Source organism: Electrophorus electricus, chromosome 4 (genome assembly GCF_013358815.1).
Source record: "Electrophorus electricus isolate fEleEle1 chromosome 4, fEleEle1.pri, whole genome shotgun sequence".
NCBI lineage: Eukaryota > Metazoa > Chordata > Actinopteri > Gymnotiformes > Gymnotidae > Electrophorus > Electrophorus electricus.
In genome coordinates, this window is record NC_049538.1 from 24168016 (window position 1) to 24183839 (window position 15824).

The 15824-nt window shown below is 41.4% G+C and overlaps 1 protein-coding gene across 3 annotated transcripts; it reads left to right on the top strand.

Annotated features, from left to right (window-relative positions):
- The first annotated feature begins 1816 nt into the window (after window positions 1-1816).
- Window positions 1817-15204, top strand: LOC113570860 (C-type lectin domain family 18 member A-like). Of its 3 annotated transcripts, none has more exons than XM_026999540.2 (12): window positions 1817-1964; window positions 2923-3014; window positions 9172-9402; window positions 9538-9635; window positions 9914-10035; window positions 10589-10696; window positions 10830-10922; window positions 11149-11255; window positions 11444-11573; window positions 12061-12157; window positions 12303-12394; window positions 14020-15204. In XM_026999540.2, exons 1-12 carry the CDS (start codon window positions 1841-1843, stop codon window positions 14055-14057), a joined length of 1332 nt encoding a protein of 443 aa, XP_026855341.2. In that variant the 5' UTR covers window positions 1817-1840; the 3' UTR covers window positions 14058-15204. The 3 variants fall into 3 exon arrangements, with proteins under 3 accessions (XP_026855341.2, XP_026855340.2, XP_026855339.2); XM_026999539.2 differs by having other exon boundaries at window positions 12320-12394; XM_026999538.2 differs by lacking the exon at window positions 14020-15204 and having other exon boundaries at window positions 12303-12462.
- Window positions 15205-15824: the final 620 nt, after the last annotated feature.

Below are 15824 nucleotides of genomic sequence, written 5' to 3' on the forward strand. Positions count from 1 at the left end.
CGTGAGATGTGCGATCAGCTTCGCTTCTTGCTGTAGGTCTGGTTCAACTGCAATGTTGTAAGGACGTAACTGTGCGATTCTTCAAGGTAATATATTTCACAGAAAACATAATTTGATTCTGGAATAAAATTCTCATTATTATCTGTGCAGCCTCTTTAGGTGTGGAAGAAAATTATGTCTATGTAAAACAATGTGGCAGTGGGGGGTCCTGGCGTGGCTGGTATTTTACTCATTCACACAGATTACTTCCTTGAACTTTGGCCTTCAGAAACAAGAATGCAATGAGTCTGACCACCTGAGCAAGTTAAGCCCCAGTGTGAAAAGTCTGCCCTCTGCAGGGAGGTCTTTTCTCAGCCATGGTAGGTGTTATGCAAACTGATTTTACTGATCTGATGTTGAAAAAGGGTTATGAGACGTTTTAACACTTTATTTGTGCCTTCTCCATTTATTTGTAATTTGTTTTTGACCAATATTGTATAATGAGTGATCCATTACATGTGACATAATTGACAACAGTAGTGCATTTGTTTAGGAATGCATATTATTTATAACAGTAATAAAACCTGACATTTGGTTCCTGCTGTAATAAGATCCAGAGCGGAGTTGTTAGTAGAGGATCCTCCTGGATCCCTTTCTCTTCAGGAGCCATGTTGGAACTCATGCTGGAAGCCTCAAGAACTAAAAGTTGCTGTTGTCCCTTCATACAAAATCATCAATCCCGCAGAAGACGTGTATCCGAACTAATTATTGGGAAGAGCCATGTAATTTTATCTTAAAAGCATAATTCAACCTATTAATCAAAAGGAAAGACTTCCTGTGATGTCAAAGAGATCTTCTTTGTATATGATTTCAGAATAAGAGCTTTGGCTCTCACTTCAAGGTGCAAATCAGGCTAGCTCTGAAATATTATATTGAGATGCTCAGACAACCATATTTACTTGCTGTTCCTTAAAGCATTTTACATTGGATTTGATGTGCATGTCTCAGAAACCTCTTTTGTCATCTGTCCAGATGCATTGTCTTCATACAATTTCATGCAAGTTTTTTGCTGAACAAAAAGGTTTGGATGTGTTGGAACTTTTAAGTACTAAAATTGTTTCACTTCACATTCATCAGTTTCCTAAATGAATCAAGGACACTGGGTGCAGAGATATTGATAATGCAAATTAAACATAACGCAGAAGGAACTAGTAGGTCAGATACTTCCAAACCCTTAACCCTTAACCCTGTCAAACCCTTAACCCTACGATCACTGTAAATTGGCTTGAACATTCTTGGGCACTAAGACATCTGTAGCTGAACATGTATAAAAATAATCCACAATTTTGACTGGACCGATATCTACTTTCTCACTAATATCACTTTCCTACAAACGCATAATGTCCTGACATGTAATTTTCACTCAAAGCTGGCAAATATTTTCTGCTTTCTGTATGGGATTAATATTATTGAAGTGTTCTCAACTCGAATGATTTAATGGACTGTGACCAAACTGTGACCAAACTGTATTAAGCTTATTACATATTTCTTCCTCTCTGTTTACAGTGAATGAAGTATAAGGTCATCACTGAGTTTTAGTGAAAAAGCACAGCGTAGCCTATATCCTTAACAAATGAGGAGACCAACAATAAAGTATGTTTATGTTACCTCATGTTACTATTGCACCATCACAATGAAGAACTTTGCGAATAGGAATGAACTGTTGACTGAAACTATGGAAATTAACCGTTGTTAAAGTTGAAAGAGCGAGGGGGCTGGGAAACGGGAGAGGGAGGGAGATAACTGTAGTCACACTTTATGCTGAAGTGCTATTTCTTCGGAACGGTTAAGATATATAGTCATGAGAACTTCGAAAGTCGACCCGTGTTTAACCTCGATAATAATAATTATTCTCCCCGTTCTTAACACTAATGCAAGCCGGACACTTAACGCGAAACGGGTGAGCATGGACCCACCTGCAAAGGGTAAGGTTTACGCGCTTGTTTTATCAGAACGGAGTTGGAAAACAATAAACATGTGTTGGAAATGAATCTGTGACACAGACTGTGGTATGATAACTTTAATGACTAAGCTATCATCCTAATCAGACAGAGTTTTTTTAAAGTAAGAAATAAAACCTTGTTTCGCTATGTCTTAACAGAGTTGAAATTAGCGTACTTATAAATGTAGCCGTTCTGTTACAGAAAAAAAAACCTTCAGTCACTAAACGTAATTATGTATAAAGAGTACTTTCATTTAAAGGGGAAAAAAACCTTTGTAGTATATATATTGTCTCTATTTCCATCTGAAGAAAGCCTAACTACAACAGGCCAACCACACAACTGGGTGCGATGTTTCGCCAAAATGTTTAATTTGCTTTTACAGGCCTATGGATTTCCTCGTGCTAAAGTATTCTACTTCACAGTTCCTGCTGCCTGATAGTAATTTTTAACATTTGAATTCTAACTTCAAACGCATTTTTAACCTGAGCTGTTTTATTAAAATATTGGATTGCTGCTACCTTTTCCAGTCCCTAATTAATTTCCGTCAGTTTTGTCGTTTGTCTGCATAGCCTAGTAAGAGAAAACCTAAAATAATGTTTTTTCTTGTTCAATCTACAATATTTAATTTTTAACAGCATAAATAAAACAACTCACATTTTTAGCTGTGTATGTGCTTATATGTTAACGAGTGAAGATTACAAATAAAAATTATTAATATCTAACTATTTAAGTATAATAAACGTAGTAGTGTAGTTCATCGACAGGTTCGTCAGTTTAATGTAAGCAATTTTCCACTGATTGCAGGCTGCACTTTTTCATCAAAATTGTCATCATCACAAACTATTTGACCCTGACCCTGCACACCTCCGACGTGTCTTTGGTCGCCATGGAGATCTCTCCAAGAGAGTAGAATAATTGCGGGTTTTCTTTTATTCTGTAGGGTTTGGCGTGAAGGAGCATTTTCAAATTGTTACACAACACAATAGACTGCGCAGTGGGGTCAACCCCATGGCTGCAAACATGCAGAAAATGGTAAGTTTGCTTTTGTTTGTTAGGGTTTTGTTAATGTACTGTTACATTGGCACAATTCGCCTAATATGAAATCCTAAAATGAAGAATTCAAGGTCACCCCACTGCATGAATTTTTCTTCCAAAATTGTTTTTGAATCTAAAGTACTAGGTTATATATATATATATATATATATGTGTAAGCCTTTGAGGACCTCATTTGCCAAAATGTTTCTTTAAACCTCCATGGATTTCAGGTTAACCTTTTTTCTTTTTTTCATTCTAATAATTTGGGTGGTGATGTTTATTCTTCATTGGTTAACTTTTGTTATGTTTGACTGACTAATTTTTTTTGCTAATTTAAGCTCCACATATTTTTGCCATGTGCACATGGTAGACAAAGCTGAGGGCTAGCTCTCAAACCTGCGCTCACACCATTCTGGTGTGATGCTTTCTGATGGTGCATTCACAGTTTGTCACTGTAGCACCTTACAAAACCATTCAGCACTGAGCCCACCTGAACCAGAGCTCAGGCAGGCATACTCCTCCCTTCTCTTTCCCATGATCTCTTTCCCCCTGCCTCAATTTTTGGGCTGCTGCCAAACCTTGTCATTAGGGCAGTGGGTTAATGAATCATGCCACAGAGACCCCTGAAGTGGTTAGTGTCTACCCACCCTGGCCTCCCAAGAAGCAGCCAAACTCTGAGTCGGATGCGGTTTGTAAACTAATCACCTGCTTAAACAACACAGTTAGTTATAAAAGAAGGACCTTGAATTCTTATTGTCACTACAAATTTCCAGTTACTCCTGAGAGAAGCAGATCGTTTTGGAAACACCTAGTAGGCATTTGTAATGTGACACCAAAGGCGATGGGGTCATTTAGAGGCTATTCTTATTTCAAAATGCAATTGATCCAACAAGTTCCCCTTTTGTGATACATATCTCGTGTTGAGACAGTTATATCATAAACAGTGCTGTGTTACACAGTGGGCAGCTAGCACAGGCACAGTGAAACTATAAGCACAGGTGTTGTAGCAAGGGTGGGCTGGAGTGCTAATCCTGAAGACTCTCCACTATTTCAGCCTTTGCAGTGGATCTGCCTTTATGGACCTCTGCAGGCTGAAAGGGCTTGCCAGAGTTAATACAAACGACCAGCACCGTGACTGAGTCCTTGTGGGCAGCTCATGTCAACAGGCTGAGCTATAGTATATGAACCACATCTGCTCCATTCACCAGCAAGGACTGTTGCATTTTTATTTGCATGCCTTACTGTCAAGCTCTGTGGAAGACTCAATGGACCATTAATTTCTAATGTTCTGCAGTGCCAAAGTGATAATAGCTGTGCCTTTTTGCACAGTCACATTGCCAATGTCTTAAATCAGCTTGATTTAATTACATTTGTTACAGAGGGAACAGTTAACAAAATGTCACCTTTCAAGAACACACTCACTGTTATTGGTCAATAGATCACTGTCAAATGTAGATGCATAACTTTTCTCTTGCTGTCTTCTTTAATAAAGACAAAGTCATACACAGGAAAAGCCTTTCAGAAAGTCAAATGCATAGATGTGTCATGCATAAGACATAATGATATCATCACAAGCACATTGAATTTCACTTGGTATTTCATGTTTGAGTCTTTGCACGGATCATAACGCATAATGAGGTGGTGGATGTGTCGTCATCAGTCTCCATTTTGTATTCAAGCCTGCAGCATTTCAGGTAATTTCTTCGAAGCCTCACAAAGGAGTTTCCGGGGAGTTGAAGAGGGATATTAAAGTGCTTTAGTGATAAATTTGAAAAGGCTTTGGACTGAGGTAGCTTTGTGATTATCGTTCGGGAATATTTGTGCAGGAATCCATAAGCGCAGTCAGACTGTCTGTGGCTGTAAAGAGATTAGAGCCTCACACTGGAGCTCTAAGCCTTCCTTTCATAGAGAGATAAGATTCCCTAATTTCATAAAGTTTCTCAAATGATGGTCCTTTTTTTCCCAGTGACCCCTCTTATAGTGCTTGAAGTGAATGGAGACTGAGAGCATTTGGAATGATGGAGTGTGTAATGAGAAAAGAAGAGTTGAGGGCAGTGTGTATTTGTATACACACACACACACACACACATACATACACATACATACATATATATATATATATACATACACACACACACACACACACACGTACATATATAGGTGAGTGTGTGCGCTTGTGAGAGAGAGATAGAGAGAGAATGGAAGAGAGTGAGGGTATTTGTAAGGAGGAAGATTACGCTTTCAAACTTCAGTTGAGAAATAATGAACGCGAGGCTATTTCCTCAGATCTGCCTGGAGTGGGAAATGGAATATTGAAAGAGAGAAGGGACTTTGTTGTGTGTCCTTCTCTGTGTTCCTCTCCATGTGTAGCTTAGACCTAAAAAGGAATTTAGGAATTTTTGCAAATGTATAAAAAACTCCATGAAATATCTAATTTACATATCTAATTTACATTTGCACCATTTGGTATGACCCTCCAAACTAAGCTCATTTGCATCCTGTTTCCTTTAATCATCCTTGAGATGTCTCTGGATCTTGACTGCAATCCATCTGTGGCAAATTCAATTAATTAGACCTGATTTAGAAAGGCAGAGACCTGCCTAAATAAGGTCCCATAGTTCACAGTGTATCTCAGACCAAATAACAAGCCCTGAATTGCAAAGAAACCTATAGACTTCTGAAGAAGACTTGTGTCAAGGGATAGATCTACGGAAGATTATCAAAAAATTAAAAATTTCTGAAGCATTGAAAGTTATCAGAAGCATGGTAGGCTCCATCACTGTAAAATGAGGGAAGCTGGAATCACCACATCTTTTAGGCAAGAATGGGAGGGAGGTCACAGGGGTCTCTAAGAACCCAGCGGCAAGCCCGAGCATCATGGAGCCCATGCAAGAGATGTAAGAACCTGCCAGAAGGACATCCATCTCTGCAGTAGTCCATCAATTATATGGTCGAGTGACTAGCTGGTTAGCAATCTTGAGGGATCTGACAGCCTGCGTAGAATTTGCCATATGGCATGTAAAGAGGATCCTGAGAGCATGAAGACAAACTTCTTGGACTGATTAGCAAGTGTTTTGTCACCAGGTACCACTCATTCCTAATATTATCCATAAGGCAAATCCTGGTGATGGTAGATGATGTGGGTATGCTTCTCAGTGGCAGGGACTGGACGGCTGAAAAGGACAGAAGAAATGGTGATCTGAGCCAAATACAGAGGTTTGTAAAAACGTTCCAGAGTGCAGATGACCTCAGACTGAGGTGGTGGTTTGTACATCTATTGTACATGACTCTGTCCTGAAACATACAGACAAATTGGTGCTGCACAAGTCAGGTCCATGGAGGTCAGGTCCTTGAGTGGCTCAGGCAAAGGTCAGACGTTAATCCCTTTGAAAATCTTTAAATCTGAAGGTAGTGAGAGGACCTTGAAAGCATCTATGAGGAAGAATGGGAGAAAATAGCTTAATCCACAAAGGCAAAAGTGGTTGAAGCAAACCCAATAAACCTCCAATCTGTAATCATTGCCAAAGTGCTTCTACAAAGTAAAGGGGCTGAATACTTGAGATTATTAAAAAAATCTTCATGAAATTTGCAACAATTCTTATTGTATAAGTCTTAAAAAACAAAGTGTGGAAAAGTTAATATTTAAATAATGTCATATATGGCAAGCTAGTTAATCAAACAACAGTTTTATTAAATTTTCTTTTTTTAGATTCTGACATGTGAAGTGACATTGTAGTTAATCTTTTCTAAAGGGGATATCAGAGTTTGACTCACTTAAAAGGCCAGAGGGACCAATCACTTCTAATTAGTCTGCAACATCACAGAAATGTTACCTGTTACAATGCAGTGTATTTGTACTATATAATAATAAAGGAATGGTTTGTACAGCAACATGCTAAATTGCAAATTGGTTATTTCTTAGATCATCAGTGTAGCACTGGCTGCGCAGGAAGAAGGGACAGGGGCAGTATTGTATGAGCGAGCAGTATTTATTACTGAACCAGGAATACAAACAAAACCAGAGAAATAAACCATGTGACACCATCGTATATAACTTCTTGGACCGTGTGTCATCTGATACAGGAAATAAGCTCACTCGTTGCTGAGGGAGTCCTCTCTGGAATCAGTCAACTGAAAGAAAAACCAGCATTTAAGCAGGCTACGCATGATTAGGCGCAGGTGCACCCAATGTCAATTAGCCGCTGATTTACCCTGACAGTCACTCTGTCCCGCAGATGACGCTCAGCCACACTCTTGCTTCCACAGTCAGCCTCTCTTATTTATTGTGCGGGAGAAACTATGTTAACAGTTTAAAAATAATTTTGAGTTATCTACCAGTCCATTTAGATGCAATTTATTTTTGGAAAGAATGTGTTTATTCACCCGTTATCATCTACAGTAGACGTCAGATGCGTTGGTCTGGTATCGATATCTTTGAGTAGGAAATAGATTGTTAATTTGTTAACACACAGGCAGGTGTTTTCTCCCACTGTGAGCAGAACTAAATGCACGCTGTCGGTCCGTAAGGAGGTCTGTCTCTGTTGAGGATGCCTGTGGGGTGCCCGAGAGCTGGCAGTATCGCTACACTTCACAGAGAGGCAGTGTGGAAAGACATGGCAGGATGGGGCAGGCTGCCACTAAAGGAGTTTCCTCTCACTCTATAGCTCTCTCTGTAGCGTGGGTGGGAACAGGATGGCTCGGATGACTTGGCTGCTGATTTGTGCCAGTAAGCACCAACTGTATTCTCCACCTCTCTCCACTCCCTGCCTTCCACAGTCTGTATCTTGGGTTGGCTGAAATGGGACCCTTTCTTGGGGGGCCCGCTGTGAAACCACATCTGCAGAAACATCCCTTGATTTCACGCTAGGTTCTGGAGTGGTGACAGCCATTACCATGGGAACGTGGTACTGCCCAAGCGTAGCTGCTACTTCCCAACCGTGTCGTATTTTTGACCACATAGACACTCTGCTGTCAGAGGGGGTCAGAGGGGGAGATCAGGTCAAGCGGATTACTTAGAAATGGGCACATCCTGTGGCTTTACTAGAATAAGGTTATGAAGTAAAGAAGTAAGATAAAGGGGGAGAAGTCATATGCCAGTGAGCATAAATTGCATAATGTGATCCTTGTGGAAGCATACACTTCCTGTCATTCAAAGGTTCTGGCTATTGATCTGACAGCAGCTGTAGGGGAACCAGGAGTCCTGCTGTCCAAATCATACAAAGTTTGCTGTTTGTTCATCACATGTTCCTCCTGAGCTGTTCAATCTTAGATTTGCTCTTGTGATATAGTTCCCAGTAGCCTCATCCTGACCACCGTCGTTCTTTACCACAAGCATCTCCAGTTTCACCACCTCTCTTGTGATCCCCTCAGCTCAAGAAGAGGAATCCCTCACCTCTTGGCTCCTCACGTTCATCCTCAGTTTACAGTTCAGTGTTGCTCTTCATGAAGCATAGATCACCATCTGTGAGCTAATATAAGAAGGGTTTGAGTGTTTGATTTATCTAACGGAATCTACAGTTTTGAACAATCTCAAAGAGGCTAGATTTCATACAGACACTTACCACATCATTTTGTTATTTATTCCTTACAACCAAATTTACTTTTAAAGCACAGCTGTTGTACCTTATCTTAGCTTGGCTGCTGTTCCCCAGTGTAGTTAATCTAGGCATTGCAGAATTGATGAAAACTTGTCTTATTAGCCAGCTATTGTCACCTTGCAGCCTTTTATGTGTTTTGACAAAGCCCAATGTTAGATTTATTTAAGCTTTCCAGATGTATCTGGAGACCAATCTGTGCATGTTGCTGCACACTGTAGCAGATGAAATGTGTTCCTTCTCTGCCTTCCTCATAAGGGGCAGTTAGATGAAATGTGTGTTATACCCTCACCCATGAGGCCTTACCAGATTCTTGTGTGCACACCAGCCACTTAGGCTGTCCCAAAGGCCCCTGCCCCCTGGAAAGAGTTTAGAACCTCTTAATAACCTAGTTGCAGTTAGTGATCCCTTTTCATCAAACCTAGGCTTTTTGGGGAACACTTGTATACATCCTGCAAATACTGAGTAATGTGAAGGCTCAGTAGTTGCATTTCTTTATAGAAATGATTTAAAGTGTTCTGCTGGGTATGTGAATTGTTTTTATCTGTCATTTGTTTCAGGAGTGGAGTGAGACGCTAGCAGTGCTGGCTCAGCAAAGAGCAGAGACTTGCTTAAAGGATGGTGTTGGATCAATAGAAAGGATGGAGCATGCTGGGTGGAACATCCAGCAGTCTCCGCACGGGGCCACTTCCTACACTGACATCATCAACTCTTGGTTCCAAGAGGGTCAGGATTACAACTACCAGAGTGGTCAGTGCAGGAACAATCGCACCTGCACGCATTACACGCAAGTAAGTTGTCCGATTTGGACAGCAGAAGAAACCAAACAGCAGATTTTCTTAACAAATATAACTGATAGTCTAAGATTTTGCTGAGTGTTGACAACTATTACAACATAATATGTCTTATGTCTTCCTGGGTATCAGCTGGTGTGGGCTACCTCAAATCACATGGGCTGTGCCCTGCATGTGTGTGGGACTGGAGCAGGGCTCTGGGACTTATTTATCTGTGCATACTCCCCTGGGTAAGAGAGTTTACAGTTTGCCATGTGTGATTTTGTCATGTCATGTGCACATGCTGTTGCTCCATTCATGTGTAACCATGTATTTATGCACTTAAATAAATCGTTTGTATCTTGAAACCTTGCGTTTCATCACCATCTTAGCGTCTGACCTTTTTTCTCAAAAAATCACCTTTGTATGTAGCACTGAAGTCTGGAAGCAGCTCAGGCTGAGCACTGGTGGTTGGTTATAGTCTTGGTAAACAAGCAGCTGGCTCAGACCTCTTGCTCTTCGTGTACAGGGGAAACTGGGAGGTGAATGGCAGGCGTGTGGCACCCTATAAAGCAGGAGCTTACTGTTCACTCTGTACTTCCTCCATGTCTGGTTGCTTGCGCCTCTGGGACCACGTCGGCGGCTTGTGTGGTGAGAGCACTGTGGATCCCACTGCAGGCTCCTGACCAATAGGTGGTGGGCTACCATAAAATGCTTAGTCAAAATTTCAATTTGTTCAAAAATATTCAATGCTAGGCTCAGCAAAAAGAAAGAAAAATGTACATTAGATACATTTAAACCTGCATTATCCTCCTTGAGCTTCTATTCATAAAAATTGTCCTTAACTGCCATTATAAAATTTGTTGTCTTTAGTCAGTATAATCTTTGTTCATGCTTTTTGTTCAGCCTTTATTCATTTTGAGATAAGAATGTCTTGGTATCATTGGATTAGATGGACTATTTATTTCATGGTATTTATAGTTAATGAAGTTCACCCAGCCTTTATAATTAATAGGACTTATTACTTCACTTATTGCAATGTTAAATAACTCTTAACTTGCATTTTAGGTGCCTTTGGAGAATGTTTCTTTTATTTTGTTTAGTAATAAAGAAGCCTGTCATCATTTAAGGTAGACCCCATCTTTTTCTGTGCTTGGCTTTGGATTCTTCTCGTCGTCCCTGTTTTGTGTGTGTGGGGTTTCAGAGACCCCACGGAACCCATGCCGGATGAGCTGCAGCCCACACGGGCAGCTGAATGTCTCCTCATGCCAGTGTTACTGCGCACCCTCATTCACAGGCCGCTTTTGCCAAGGTGACCGTCCTGGTTTGCAGCATCTGGGGCCACCCTTGTCTGTCTGTCCATGCGAGTGTGCCACCCCCCACCCCCCCTCCGTCCTTGGGCCTGAGTGATCTTTTGGTGACGCTGGCCTGTACTTGTGTTGCAGTGCGCTGCAGCGTGCGGTGTGTGCACGGGAGGTACAGGCGTGAGGAGTGCTCCTGCCTATGTCACGCGGGTTACGGCGGAGCTCAGTGCGCAGGTGAGCACTCCAACAGTCACGCCGTCCTGCCGTTATTTCTCACTGGGGGCTTTGCTCATTTGCTAAGCCATTGACTATCACCTTGGCTGAGACCGTATTCTAATTTGCCCCCGTTCACTGATCCCTCCTGCGCCAACCAGATCCTCTCCCAGTTTAACTCTGAGCCAGAATGAATCCTCGCCTTTGAAGGCTGTTTGCTTACGCCTCCTCTGTTGCTGTTCTGTAGAGAAGCTGAGCTTTCCCTACCATAACTGTGACATGCAGATAGATGGCAAATGCTTTATGGTATCCTCCGAAGCTGAGACATACTACACAGCCAAGCTGCGCTGTCAGGTGAGAAAGATTACAAACAGATGGATCTTATCGTCCATATGCCTGTGACTCTACACTTACATTTCCTGTGTGTGTGTGTGTGTGTGTGCATGTGTGTCAGTACACTTAGTTTATGTCAGCCCTCTGAAATAGGCATTAGGGGCTTTCTCTGACACACATGAAGGCTGGAAGTATGTTTTTGCTTGCAGGAAAAAGGAGGCATTCTTGCTCAGGTGTCCAATCAGAAGGTCCAGGACATCATGGCCTTTTACCTCAGTCAGCTGGAGAGCTCCAATGACGTCACCGACCCTGACTTTGACACCCGCAACTTTTGGATAGGTGAGCATACTTTAGCTGAACAGCTGAGCATTTAGGTTTTGTGTGAATTATATCTAACTAATAATATCTAATATCTAACTGTTAATCATTTTGGTGTTAATCTGCTTAAGGTTATGTGAGAGAGTAAATAAATAAATAAATACATAAAGAAACAGTAGCAGTCCAAGTTGCATGTATGGCATTCCTTTGCAAAGATATTTATGTTCCTAAGCAGAAGTGAAACATTCTCAGGTGAAGTTAGCTTGAATCAAATTGTAAGGAAACAGAGCAGTTTTTTTCAGATCTTTTTAATAAAGCCACCAGCAAGGGAATTTCAGAGCAATGTATGAGAATGTAAAAGCACAGTTCAATACAGCATTCTCTACTTTATTTGGTCACTTTTCACAGTCTCCATAGAATACTTTTGTCCTTTTCAAAGGTTTTTGCTCATCTGAACGTTTGTTTAGAGCCCTAAATAACTACGCGTTCTTGTTTCTTCATAAATCAGGTCTGACTTATAAACTTGTGAAAGACTCATTCCGCTGGGACACAGGGGAGGCTCCTTCATTCACTAGCTTTGCTTTTGGACAGCCAGACAATCATGGGTGAGATGCTGCAACACGATGAAATTTGAAGATATGTTGTAATTGACTAAGGTTAAGACACTGGGTTATATTGGCCATAATACCAAGGAGCTGTAGTGTTAGTGTTTGACCATTGGGTGTCCCTCTTCTCTCTCTCTGACATGAGCTTTGGGAATTGTGTAGAGTTGCAAGCATCCAGTGCTTTCAATTGGAACGACCAACGCTGCAAGATTCGCAACAGATACATCTGTCAATTTGGTGAGTACCTAAATTCTCCTCGGTGTGCTTCACATATCTGTCTTTGGAAGTAAGGGGTAATGTAAGGAGAGGACCATTTTTAAACCATTTTGGTAGTATTTGAAACTACTTGGCAACATTTAACACTGATTAGGAGACCATCATTAAAACTTAAACATTTTTTAATTAAAATTTCTTCCTGTGCAGTGTCTGTTTTAAGAAAACATGCAAAAGAGCTTATCTTGAAGTCAAGGCTAGGGGTAGGGAGAACCGAAGCCAAACCTTTTGAAAATCTATCCAGATAAATCCCAGGCATGAACAAAGATAAGCCTGGAAGATTCTGCCTGTTAAGGTCATGAAGCAGCACAGGCATCGAAGCAGCACTGGAATAAAAGCAGAGCTGGTCCTGAAGCAGAGCAGGTTCTGGAGCAGAGCAGGTCCTGAAGCAGCGTAGGTGATGAAGCAATGTGGGGGTCAAAGTGGTGTGGGAGTCAAAGCAGCACAGTAGTCAAAAGCAGCATGGGAAGGAGTTGAAGCAAAGCGCATGTCAAAGTAGTGCAGGGGTTGGAGCAGGTGCTATCACAGCCATTTAGTGGCTGGTTCACAGGTGCTAAAGTGGACCGTTTAAACCCAAAGACAGCACATAAACCCAAGCAGCATTTTAGCTACTCTTTTGCTCTCCCCTTTATGAGCCTTTAGGTTTATGAGCGCAGACATCCCAGCCATGACAGTATCATCACACTCAGCAGGTATCTGTGGCATTCATCATAAAGTGCTTTTCAGGATCAATATATGCCACTCCTCCAGTGGAACCCTCACAGGATCTTTCAGTGCACCGTGATTAGAACTTATGTGTTTTATCTTGTTTGGCTTTGATCTATTTTTTTGCTTTGTTTATGCAGTGGTTATTGATTAAGGGATGGGGTGTGATTTAATGCAGTCATTGTTGCCACGGTGACACATTAACAACACGTTGTTGGAAAGCTCTTAATCTTAAGAGAGCTGATTGGTGGGAAATGATTGTCTGCAATGAGCAGAGTGTTGGATGCACATGCTCTGCTGGTAAGTACAAAGACACACACACACAAAGCAGAATCAGACATTACGAGTGCATTCAGTGGAGCAACAAATTGTGTTAAGAAAAGAGTCTGACTGGGATTAATTGCTTTTGGTCTGTCTGTATCCACCCCCTGCCAAGCGAATGGGGGTCCTACATTCACACTCACTGTTAATTGGCATTGAAGCGATAAGTGGTAAACAAGTAGCCTGGGGAGGTCATTCAGAACCACACAGAGTTGCTATGTAGGACAGAGTGCATTAGAAACCCATATCTATCCACCTTATAGGTTGCCTTGTTTTATTAGGGCCTGACACTGCCAAGTGTGTTGTGTTTATAGAGTTGTAACCATGCCCATTATGGAGCCAAGCGTTACTAAGAACAGTAGCACTGTCATGTTTTAATATGGAGAGCCCTTGTCATATTTTATACCAGTCTAACAGGAGAGGCTTTATGAGGAAGGGATTGGTTATATTTTGCTTACAATATCTTTTGCAAAATTTATTTCCTATAAATCACACACAAATAGAACCCAGTGGATTAAAGAGGATTTGTGTGTATGTGTTTGTGTGTGTGTGTTCACATGCAGGTCCAGAGCATGTTGCCCCATGGGAGTTTGTCCACTGAAACCTGTAAATGATTCCTGACAGCAGCAGAAGACCACTGCCCCAGGGCTGCTAGCTCACCTGGACTGCATTAGGTGTTCGGAGTGCAGGTGTAGAACTTTTCATTGCTGCAGCAGCAACTCTGTTGGTTTCTCCTGTCCCCCTGCCCATATCCTCATGGAAGTGTGTGCACCAGGGAGCCCAGGCTGCAAATGAGGAGCCTTTGTTCACAGGCAGTGCACTGTCACCAGCATTGATTCTGGGAAAAAAAAAAAAAAAGACCTTAGTAAAGCCTAATCTAGTTGTTCAGACTGCCTGTGCATTCTGCAGGAAGTCCCCTGGTTCAGTATATACTCTTCTCTATGTGTGTTTGTGGGCTGGTAGCACGCAATGGTTCTGCTCTCTGTAGAACCTTCATCAGCCATGGTGCACCTTCATACATATTAATGCACTGATAAACACATGGCTGATCAGCCAAGTACTCTCTCTCTCTCTCTCTTGCTGTCTCCCTGCCTGTCTCTCTCTGCCTGTCTCTCTGCCTGTCTCTCTCTGCCTTCCTCCCCTGCCTTCCCACCATATTTCTGCCTCTTGCTTTCCCCATCTCCTCAATGTCAACATATACCCCACAGTATTATATATACACAGTCTCTTTAGCGCTGCCTTATTGCCTAACTCACTGTTGCTGATCCTACTAGTCGTAAAAAAAATAAAATAAACAGCCCTCAGTTATTTGGCATGTTTGCAAATGTGTATTTATCTACCATAGTCCTATCTACAGTGAGTCTTTCTGTTTTTTTTAATAAATAATCCCATGATCGAACCATTCTCTCTTTGTGTTCCTGCCTGGGGCACGTGACCGAACGCAGCCTGTGTGTATGAGCTGTCACCAGCTGCTGCGGCACACAGACAGCCTCGCAGATCCTAAACACCTGTTTGCATGCAGGTAAAGGAAACTGGTTTATGTTTATTATATAGATTTTATGTTTTCACCAAATGTTCTGTCATTATGTATATTAGAGATTTTGATGCGGTTTAGTGTTTTGTTTTTTGGATGAACAATACATTTTGTACTGAACTGTTTCTGATTGGTATTTGTGTGCTACAGTACATTCTAAAACTGCAAAATGACTACTGCTTTTTGTACTTCTGGACTGCTGAATGACAAATGATGCTGGTGTATTAAAGGGAGACATTTTCACTTTTATTTGTCTTTGTGTTTGGTACCTGATGCATTATATTTATGAGTGTTTGGAAACTTTGTTTGGTGTCCTTGAGAAGGTTTGTCTCTGTGTGTGCACATATTTTAATATTTGAGAGCTCAATATAAGGTTCTCTTCCACATTGTCTATTAAGATGGAGCCCCATACTGAGGTGATTTGAAGCACAGGACTGTGGGAGGGTTATAATGACCGACAGCATCACTGAGCTGATGTGCATTTGTGTTTGATAAAAGTTAAAAGGTAAAAAAAAAATCACTTGTTGGTATATGTATGATTTGTTGCAGTCTTTGTGTGTGTGTGTGTGTGTGTGTGTGTGTGTGTGTGTGTGTGTGTATGTGTGTGTGTGCATGCATGTGCATGTGTGTGTCCATGTCCCAACTGAGCACATGCTAAATATCTTGATCAGCTGGGCAGGTGTGTGAGTAAAGGTTCATAAATCACCATCTCATTACATGGGGCATTCCATATGATCTTAAATGACCACTGTAGTCTTCCTGTTGGGTATGCATCATAAGATATGACAGCTCTAAATGTAAAGTTATGAAGATCAGTGTGGCTGTGCACACACT